Source organism: Lycium barbarum, chromosome 2 (genome assembly GCF_019175385.1).
Source record: "Lycium barbarum isolate Lr01 chromosome 2, ASM1917538v2, whole genome shotgun sequence".
NCBI classification, from domain to species: domain Eukaryota; kingdom Viridiplantae; phylum Streptophyta; class Magnoliopsida; order Solanales; family Solanaceae; genus Lycium; species Lycium barbarum.
In genome coordinates this window covers 130785778-130797048 of record NC_083338.1, presented here as the reverse complement: position 1 = coordinate 130797048, position 11271 = coordinate 130785778, and the positions used below count along the sequence as shown (strand labels likewise).

General features: G+C 36.6%; 1 protein-coding gene across 1 annotated transcript; it reads right to left on the bottom strand.

Annotated features, from left to right (window-relative positions):
* Positions 1-1946: 1946 nt before the first annotated feature.
* LOC132627266 (uncharacterized protein At2g24330-like) lies at positions 1947-11271 on the bottom strand. The gene is made up of 6 exons (XM_060342519.1): positions 10967-11271; positions 9272-9550; positions 6507-6651; positions 3351-3460; positions 2675-3092; positions 1947-2578 (listed from the first exon to the last, which is right to left on the bottom strand). Exons 2-6 carry the CDS (start codon positions 9545-9547, stop codon positions 2310-2312), a joined length of 1218 nt encoding a protein of 405 aa, XP_060198502.1. The 5' UTR covers positions 9548-9550; positions 10967-11271; the 3' UTR covers positions 1947-2309.

Below are 11271 nucleotides of genomic sequence, written 5' to 3'. Positions count from 1 at the left end.
CATCTTTCAAAAGCCCGAGAAAATATATGTAGAGTTAATTTATATGGTGTCAAGAACAAAATGAACATTGTTTCATGGAAATTCAAGATGCTTTTTAGTGGTAGGAAGTAGAAAAAGTATCTATAAATTTATATTTGCAAAAAAAAAAAAATATATAGGGGCCTACGATGTTTGATTGAAAACAGAGAAACTGCAAAATTAATGAGACTAATAATTGGTGGTTGCCTTATTAAACGATTAGATTTATTAACAGTTTACCAGCTTCAAATAATTATGTGAAAATTCACTGCTTGATGCACTGTAAAAATACAGTTAATGTGCTTATTGACTCTCCAAGTAATATTGATGAAAAAAGATAATTGGAGCATCTATTTGAGGCATTGCAAATAGATAGGTGCAAGGCTATTGATCAAAATGTTTACCCCAAGAATGCGGTAGATAGATAAAAATCTTCGGATCCTTAATTAGAATTTTTGGGTTTGAGTCCTTCGAATGGATAACTCCATGTATGGAGTGTTTTTTCCTAAGACCTTTTGCGACGTAAATTAAGAATTATTGAAGTCTCAAAATGGATACCCGACACATACATCCATTTACGGTCAAATTAAGGTATTGCGGCTCAAACTAGAGTATGAGCCTGTTTGGATGGGCTTAAAAAAAACAGCTTATAAGCTGGAAACAACTTATAAGCCAAAACAAAATAAGTTAGGGTAGGCCAACTTATTTTTTTTGGCTTATAAGTTATTTTCAGTTTATAAGTTGCTTTAGATAAGCTAAGCCAAACGGGCCCAATTAATTTTTTGGGCTTATTTTAAGCACAAAATGACTTTAAGTTGGTCAGTCAAACACTCAAAAAAGCTGAAAACAGCTTATAAGCAACTTATAAGTCAATCCAAACGGGCTCGTGTTGGCAGATAATTAATGACATATTTGTATGACTAAAAAGGCTGGTTGAAGATACAGAGAGAATTGATCCTCTTTGAATTTTAATAATTTTACTAATAACATTTGTGGAATAATTTTGCTAGAAACATTGGTCTAATGGATTTAGACTACACATTTTTAAACCACGGATTAGTTTGATCACTCGCTGGTGTATTAGAAAATCATGAAAGGTAAGTCAAGAAGCGATTAGATGTTGTGCCATTTCATTTTGCCTTCCAATAAGAGACGATCTTAATTTATATTGGTTCAATAAACCTTTTCCAACAACATTACTTTTTAAAGACAATTTAACCACACAGTTTTTCTCCAAAATTGTTCTTCAAAGGTTTTCAAAAGAAGAAAAACTAAAACCAAATTCAATCACTTAAGCATTTATTGAACTAAAACAAGATGTGCCTCCAAGTAAGCCAAGAGGGCGCTTCCATGCTTTCAAAGGTTTTTCAATTGATGTCTGCCACTGGATACGGTGACCAGAAAGTCGCAACGATTAAGTGGAACACTTGAACAAAAATTAAAAAGTGTAAACCAAGTAATACCATACTAGCATTGGCTCAACACCCCTAATCCAGAGGACTGGAAAATCCACGTGTCTTTAACATATTGCGCTATTTGCAAAATTTGTCTCAATCTCTACAACTACTTACTCACCTCCAGTCTTCTATAATTTTCTCTATATTTTTTTTTTTTTTTTTTTTTTTTTGTTTCATGACAAGTACTACTGCAATTCTCTCCATTTTATGAAATTGTTTGCGTTTTCGCTCGCATGATGTCTTAATAAGTGATTTTTTTAATTTTTATTTTTGAGATGGTAACAGAGCTTTTAATAAGTGATTGTGCTGTCATTGTCTCAGTTTACTTCGTTTGTGTACTTATCATACATCGTCTAGAACAACATAATCGTAAACAATAAGACCTATGAAAGGGTAATGATTATTCACCACTAAGAAAAAAAGAGAATATGAAGAGGCAAGACCAAATAACCAAGCAAGTGAAAAAGGAAGTGGGAAAAGCCTTGGATAATATATTATCTCAATTATACAGGAGAACGTAACGTACATACACAAATGATTCAAGAAGAGACAACACGTGAGGAACTGCAAACTGTGCAGTCTAAAATCTCATAAAGCTCTGCTGATGGCCTAAATATTTCCCAAACGAAAGAAAACAAAATGCAGGAAATTGAGGTATATTGCGCCTGTGGAAAGGTTTCTAGGGAAGCTGCCGTATGAATCATTGAATATGTTTTTCTACTATGTTTTACAACAGACAGTTATACGTTACCAAGAAAATTAGAAAAACCCGCTACACATATATAGGGAGAAAAAGCACTCGCCTGCACGACTCTATTCAAAACTCGCCATCTACTAGCTGTTAGAAGCACTGGACACTATGTTATCACCTTCTGTTTCCACTGGAGCTGCTACAGGACTGCCACTTGCTGATGGGGATATTTTATGCGGAGTGGATCCACCGACCTGTTTGACCATATCAACATCAGCCAAAGAAGTTGTGGAACCGAGGTTAGGGGTACTGGCACCAGAGACGCGATCATCAAGTTGCTTAGGCCTATTCAGGGCATGGCAATGAGGGCAATAGTAGGTTATGTAAGGGAAGTCCTCTTTCCTGGCCAGCCCTGCAAATGAAAGTAATGCCATTACTTATTCACCATTCTTTATATGAATCTGCACCATTAATTGGGCTTACTAATCATTAAATTCTTAGTTCTTACCATTGTGCATATGGCAATTGCCACAGATGAGTGCATAAGACTGGGTTGGATCCTCTCCCACAAGCAATGCTGCAATTCGTGCAAGCCATCCTCCATCTTGTGTGCTGGGACCTGTCGGATTGTAATGCTCAACAACCCGTTGCTGATGCTGCATCATACCAGAACCTTCAGGCTCTGCATGTTGAAGCATTTCAGCTTCAGGATGATCCATTACAGCGCTCTCAGGACTACTAGATCTTGGCTGCTTCCTATTTCTCAGCCCAGTAGATGGCACAACTTCAACATCGTTGCTCTTTCCAGTAGGGGCAGTATGCTTAGTGTCATCTCCCACATACACTTTCAAGCCAGTATCTGTACCAAGCTTGGATGCAAGCACAGTGGCTGCAGCTGCCTTAGCTGCTGGGTCAGGGTCATATCTCTGCACAAAAGATTCAACAATGAGATATCATGCATCTCATTCATGCTCGGAATTTGTCAGGAAAAGGTTTGTTGGAAAATCACGATGGTAGAGGCAAGGACAAAAGAGTGAATAGTAATAAACAAGTCTCTCAGAGTGCAATTGCATGGTTGTTTTAATTTATTTAACACAAGGAAAAACTCTACGATCATAGTATCTTCATGGTTAATAATATGTGAAGAACTTGGATAAGCCCAAGAACTTGAAAATGGCTATCACCTGAATGAGCTGTTGCGTAATATAGTAATTTGTCTTCTCTTTGAGTTCATCAATCTTGGCTTGCCTTTCAGCTCGAAGCTTTTCCAGAGTTTTCTGGTCCTTCCGTTCACCTGCACGGACACACACAAAGGATAAGCTATAAAGATGAAAGACAAGAAACATTATTCTTCTAAGGCCTTCATGACCAATGACGACGTGACAAATTCAGTGAAAGCCGCAAGGTTGAATAGACAAATAGGAAGATTCTAAAAAACAAAAGGAAATTCAAAAGGCATAATGTATTAATTTTTATACAACATTTTCAATAACAGCGTATGAGGTGATCTAAAAATATGGGTCATAGACCTTTTCATGCTGTTTGAAATCCTGACATTAATCAGAATGCCAAATCAGATATACTCTCAACCAGAGGCGAATCCAAGATTTCAAAAGGATGGGTTCACCATTGCTCTTAAGTATATTTCTTTTGCCGTTTGGGTAATTAGAAATTAAAAAAAAAAAAAGTAATTATAAATAATATAAAAAGGAAAACATTTTTGTCTTTTGGGTAATTAGAAGTTAGAACTAAAAAAGAAAAAGGGTTTAGAAATAATATAAAAAAAAGGAAAGTTAAAGGCTGCTTTAGAAATAAAACAAAAGAGCAAAAAAGAGAAGCAGGTCGGGTTTGATCCCCCAACCTTGAGGAATTAGACACAACCGGCAGCCCCTAACCAGTGCTTCACTCGGTCTGGTCTGACTATGTGTTCCTTCAGTCAATATTAGATGTATTTTCAAAATTATACACACAATATATTGAGTTTAGTCGAGTGACCATGGGTTCACGTGACCCAATTTTTCTACATAAATTCGCCTCTGCTCTCAACCATTTGAAGTGCGATCAAAAGAGAGAGATTCACTATGAGCCCTGATATGTCATCATAGCTTCATCAAAATAATCAGGTTTTCATTAGAATTTTGCACAAGCTTTTGTTGATGGTTGGAAGTTACTTAAAAATCATAGTTTCATCCGCTTCTACAGCCACTTGCTTTCTACTACAGTCCAGTTACTAATCAATTCAGTATCTTCACGGTTCCTTTTATCGTCATAATTTCCCTCACTACAATGCCTGCTTCAACTATGGTAGTCCATACCCCCAAAATAAATGTCTAATCAGAGAATTTCTCTCTAGGCCAGAAAAATAGGGTTAGCACATAACTGCAATATCTGTTACCACACAAGTTTAAGCCAAAAATATAGGAAATGCCAGCATGCATTCTACGTGGATCACAATGTATGAATACATGTAATCCTATGTTACATGGACACAGGTGTGAGTATTCAGTATGGATATAAATCTAGAGGTCGGATTCGTCATCTCTTAATTTTTTTTTGATTCGGAGATAACGATATCTTGGGGGAAAAAAGAATATGAATATAAGTGCAAGTGCAGTAGTAGGGCTGCTGCAAATGAATGTTAAATACATATAACTACTTAGAATTATTTAAATATTCTTGTTGGTTAACAATGTGGCTAGTATCTATCTATTTAATTACTTTATGTGGTGTTCAATATAAACTTATTTCTTCTAAGCTGTGTTAAGTGGTCACAGTTAGTCCAATTCATTTTATTCTTCTTGGCTTTGTTAATAACTAAAAGATAACCCTTATTTGTGGCAGAAATAAATTAATTTGGCCCAAATAAGAAAATACACTTGTTCTAATTAAGTCAGCGTATTTTCTTGGTTTGCACTAATCTTGGACCACTTAATACTACTTTAAGAAAATCAGCTCATTAAGTCAAAACCGATAGCAGCTTTGGAAAGATACTCTAGCTTCTGCCCTGTTGTTATGTTCGAAGGGCTGCTCTCGGATTGTAACCTGATGGCGACAGCAGCAGCTCTGCTTATCTCTTCTCAATTTGTTTTCTTCCTTCTCCCATCTCACCCTTTTCTTTTCTTTTTTGGGAAAAATACATAAAGTGCTCCCCCGCCCCCCCCAAAAAAAAAAAAAAAAAACTAATCCTAGATGTCCAAAAAGACACTTGACTTTGTGGGGACATATGACCCCCCCGAACAACATTGAACTGGTATTAGTCAATCCCAGTTTTCAGGGGAGTCATTCTATCTTCTTTCATATTGTTGTTAAGTCAACAACCTCTACTTGGACTTGTCGAATCCGGCAGGGATCCTACACCCGCTCTAGTGTCGTGTTACCGTAGGTCGACCACAGTAAGTGGAAGATCCATGTATCATAACATACAACATAGATACACTATAATAATGTGTTTTTGTTTATGTGCATGTGTATTTGTCAATGACAGATATATATATATATAGAGAGAGAGAGAGAGAGAGAGACTCCTCTTGGAACCACCTTGCTCACAAATCAATGAAAAATATACATCATGAAGTTACAAGCTAGGATTTCTGTTATTTATAACATGTTATGACATATTGTTTACACTGGGTATGTTGTTGTTGTATGACATATTGTTTACAATTTCCAAATTCCTTGGCCTTCTGATGAAATTTCTTTTCCCCGAATTATGTTACTTAGTCAAGGCATTGACATGTTAGCAACATGGAATTATTTTCCAAGCTTAACTTGTTACTTGAACGATACTGGCTCTAGCATGTATACAACATCTATTCACCTAAGTTTAAGCACCCAGAAATGCTAGAGAAATATCCCAAGGCAGCTAAAACAAGTTACGAACTATAGCTTCTAGTTAGAGAACACAAAATAACCTGGTCATCGCTCGGGCATTTACCATTTTGCCATAAAAATTAAAAGTCCTATTTCACAATCAGCACTAAAAGGGAAAAATGAGTTTGTTAGACAATATGACTATGAGCCCGTTTGGATTGGCTTATAAGTTGCTTATAAGCTGTTTTCAGCTTTTTTGAGTGTTTGGCTGACCAGCTTAAAGTCATTTTGTGCATAAAATAAACCCAAAAAAATAATTGGACCCGTTTAGCTTAGCTTATCTGAAGCAGCTTATAAGCTGTTTCAGCTTATAAGCCAAAAAAAATAAGTTAGCCCACCCTAACTTATTTTTTTTTTGGCTTATAAGCTGTTTCCAGCTTATGAGCTGCTTATTTTAAGCCTATCCAAACAGGCTCTATGAAATCAGTAGTATGAGAACTTTGGTTAGCTAATAACCATGAATTACTTACACATCCTTGTGAAACTTCCAACCGCTGTATATGTAATGAAGGATAAGCCAGGCAACAGAAACATCGGTAAAACTCGCAATGCCCTCATTTTCCAGTTTAGCTCAAGGGATCTTGTTGTCATGATAGCACAACCCACTGCGATAACCTGAAAATTGAAATAGCCGCCATACGACGCCCATAAGATAAGTAAACGTATGATGTAACATGTGAGGATATAATAAGCAATTCCAGCAGTCGGACACACAAATACATAAAGGAACACACTGATTATGTCAAATTCACCTTTGAAATTCAAAAGGGATGCATCCCAACAAAATAAGAGATGTATGCTTTAACTTCATTATATCATGTCAGATTCATCTAATGAAACTCAAAAAAAATTTACCCCGTTCGGCTAAAAAGATTGTGTGCACTAACTCGTTTCAATTTATACAGCAACCTAGATCTATAGGCCTACACTATCCCCTGAACCCCCGTGCCCAGGAGTCAACAATGACTCTTCCCCACTTTTTCTCCTTTGACTTGAATCTCCCTCCAGTTTGGAGGTCAAGGGTGCTATCAACTAGAGCTTCCACATCTTCTCAGTGTGTTTTAACTACTAAAAACAAATTTCCAGCTCAAAAAAGCGTTGTAATATCCACTAACCATTTACAGATTTCAGTTACACATCAAATAGTTAAAAAGTTGATGAACATTCAACCAGATTGTAATGGCATCTTTCTAATGCTTTATCAGATGTAGATACTGTATAATCAAGTTATACATGATTATGAAACAGCTCATCGGAGAACTAACTTGTTTTTCACCTATGCTCAATATAATTAGGAAAAACATTAATTAATTATGGAAAGACAATCAACTAGATTTCTGCACTTGGAACATATTGTATTGCTTCAGAACTGCCATTAAGTATCCCGCATCATCAACATAAAATTAGACTGCAGCATGAAACCGCAAAGTTATGTTCTCAGCCACTTTTTTTCACAAAAATCTCAAATAGTCAGGCAACCTTACTCTCATTTTAAACCCTCAAAAGCCCAGTATTTTCTGCATTATTTCATCAACAAGGCACACTGAAAATCAGCTCTAGGAAGTCATTATGTCCACTGCCAACTCTAAGAGGATGACCCCCCAGTCTCAAATATAGTCTTTTGTTTGAAAGGAAAAATTCCATTTTACTGAAATGAGAAGTCGACAAGCTCAACCAATAAAAGAAAAATACAAGAATAAACCAAATTAAAACTCCACAGATATGTCAGAAGAGCAATTACAGCACATTATAGATTAGATCAAGTATTGAGAAGTAGCATATTAGATCAAGATTTTCACAAAAATCTCAAATAGCCAGGCAACCTTACTCTTATTTTAAACCCTCAAAAGCCCAGTATTTTCTGCATTATTTCATCAACAAGGCACACCGAAAATCAGCTCTAGGAAGTCATTATGTCCACTGCCAACTCTAAGAGGATGACCCCCCAGTCTCAAATATAGTCTTTTGTTTGAAAGGAAAAATTCCATTTTACTGAAATGAGAAGTCGACAAGCTCAACCAATAAAAGAAAAATACAAGAATAAACCAAATTAAAACTCCACAGATATGTCAGAAGAGCAATTACAGCACATTATAGATTAGCTCAAGTATTGAGAAGTAGCATATTACCCTCCCCCAACCTAGCCCCCAAAATAATATATTTTCAAAAGAGCTAGAGGAATTTGTTTTAGACTAACTCTACGCATTACATTAATATATTTTACTAGTCGACGGAAAGATATTTTTTTAACGGTGCCAGCTTGCACACACTTCGACTATTCCATCGGGCACCTACTACCTCCCATCAGCTCAAGTACTGGTAACTCTGTCCACCAAGGGTTAGACAGATGGAAAGAAATCACCAAGCGTTAATTGCCTCTGAAATTTAAACTAGAGAGTTGAGACCCGATGACAACACCCCCCCCCCCCCCCCCAAAAAAAAAAAATTGATCTCTTTGGGTGCAGCAGTCTACAACTACTACTTTTTTTTTTTGATTAAGCACCGGGTGTCCGGGTCTCTTTGAGCCCCGACTAATCCCGGGGGTGCACAGGCCCTCGGCAAGGAGTTTCCTGCAAGTGCACCACGGGTAATTCAGGGTTTTACCCCAGTCCGATGGCCTTCAGAAATTGTTTGCACCCAGTGGGTTTCGAACTTGAGACCTTGAAAGGGAGCACCCCAAGGCTCAAGCCAATTACCACCAGGCTAACCCCTGAGGGTTCAGTCTACAACTACTACTTCTGGTGTAATTCATAAATTGCTAGCTAAAATTCTGAAAAGGCAAAATAAACATTGTCCTATTTCACTCCAAATATTGGTCAAATTGACCCTCAGAAGAAAATAAAGAGATTAATAACATACTAGGACAGTAGGAGGAAACATTTTTCTTATTTGAGAAGGTAAGTAATTGGGTAGGAGTAGACAAAAGGAGTGTGAGTTGTGACCCTGTTGTGGGAATAATACCAGAAGAAAGATGTTGTAGTTTCTTCCTTAACACACACAAACAGCCACTTAGGGATCCATAAAATAGAAATTGTCATGGCTCTCCACTCAATCACTAAACTATTTGGGGAAGTGCGTCCAAACAAACTTAATATGTCAAAAGCTAAATGACCATTAGCATACAGATAAAAACAACCAATTCAAAAGCTTAGAAAAGGTAAATCTATTTACAGATAAAAGATCTATGCTCTAATTTTCTGTACATCAGAACATCCATTAGAAATTTGTACATCACCTCAAAAAGTACAGAAAGTATAATGAGATGCCTTCTCATCCTTCTCCAATTTTGAGATCGCTTATTTATTCTGGCAATAACAGCAGCCTCCTCCTTAGAAATGTGCTGCAATCTCTTCTCAAAATCATCTTTTCTGGACCTAAATAAACTATTCCACAATCTTGAAAAAAATCCCTTCTTTTTCTTCTTTTTTGACTTTTCTTCATTATCAGTAGATGATTTCACAGGTTCAGTCTCAGCAACATCAACATGCTCTTTTTTAGGCTCTGCAGCCATTTCCTACGAGTTAAAATGAAGATATATTCAAATTATTGAAGGAGAAAGGCGGTGAGTGAGAGAGCAAGTAATAGCCCTGTAGAAGCGTTAAGTTAATGATACAAATACAACATCCATTTAGCAGCCATATTGTTCACGTTAAACACAACAACAACAACAACATAACCAGTGTAATCCCAACAAGTGGAGTCTGAGGAGCGTAGGATGTACACAGACCTTACCCCTACCTTTGTGGAATAGAGAGGTTATTTCCAATAGACCCACGGCTCAAAAGAAATGTATCCGACGCAGGATTGTAAGAAAAATAAGACAGCTGAATACAAGACAACGTATAGTAATACACAATGGAGAATAAGAAACTACGCGATAGTCGATACCTAAATCATACTACTGCAAAGGAGAAGAGGAGAGGAGAGGAGGAGGCTAGCCCCCTACCTCTCCCACACAGACACTCAGCTACCTACGAACCTTCTACCCTAATCCTCGACCTCCATAGTCCATACCTTCCTAATCACCTCCCCCAATTCATCTTTAGCCCATCCCTACCTCTCCTAGCTCCTACTATAGCCAACCTCTCACACCTCCTCACTGTTCACGTTAAACACCATCAGTAAAATTCAAATTATGCCTTATCTTAAATATGCACTTTCTAGTTGACTTTACAGATAAACGAGAGCATTTTAAGCATCGTCTCGCAACACTGTTGTCTCTCTTCCCTCAATTGAAACTTTTTGCACTGCCACATATTGACTTCTATTATAAATTACGCATCTGAGTACAGTTTTCAAGACTATGTAAAATGCATAAATTTGCCAATATACCATTATTTCATACCAAATATCTTCCTTATTCAAAATTAACATGCCGAATAACTTCAGAAGCAATAAGCAGACTAGTTAACTGTAATTCCAATAATACTATGTAGCAACTTCCAGTTATCAACTAGCACTTCTGTATTTCAAATTCATCCAACAATTTGATGAACAATAAATGAACGAATTAATCAAAAATGAGGAAAACAAATAAGCAGTACTATATCAATATAATTTCACTCAAAGATCAAACATATTCTATTAGCATCTGCATACAGAACCAATAAGCAAACTAGCACCTTAATTTACTGTAATAATTCCAATAATACTATTCAGCAACTTCTAGAGATCAATTAGCACTCCGCATTTCAAATTCATATCAAACAATTTGATGAGCAATAAATTTATTAAAACAAAAACCAAATGATCGGGAAAGCAAAAGACTATATCAATAATTCAACTCAAAAGATCAAACATAATAACATAATCGATCGGAACATCATTTCCAAGCCAAAATCAACACAAACTATCACTTCAACGACCAATAACCAAATTCAAATAACAAAAAAAGGCCGGCAACGCACGAGATTATGCGCAAGGTTTATACCTGGATTAGAGCCGATCGATTGCTAATATGCACCGCAAACAGATCGATTGGCAAAAAGAGAGAGAGAGAAATAGAAGCTTCTAGAAATGTTGGAAATGCAAAAAAGACGTGCAAATGATGAAAGGGAGAGGCGTTTTGCAACTTCCGAAAGCAACACAATAGATCGATAGGAAGGAATTATTTTTTTTCCCCCGAGAAGAAGGAAAGCATTAATTAATAAATATCTGGGGAAAAAAATGAATTTAAGAGGGGGTAGTTTGGGAGTGAAATGATGGCCATTATGGCTCTTTGTTTAAAATTTTGAG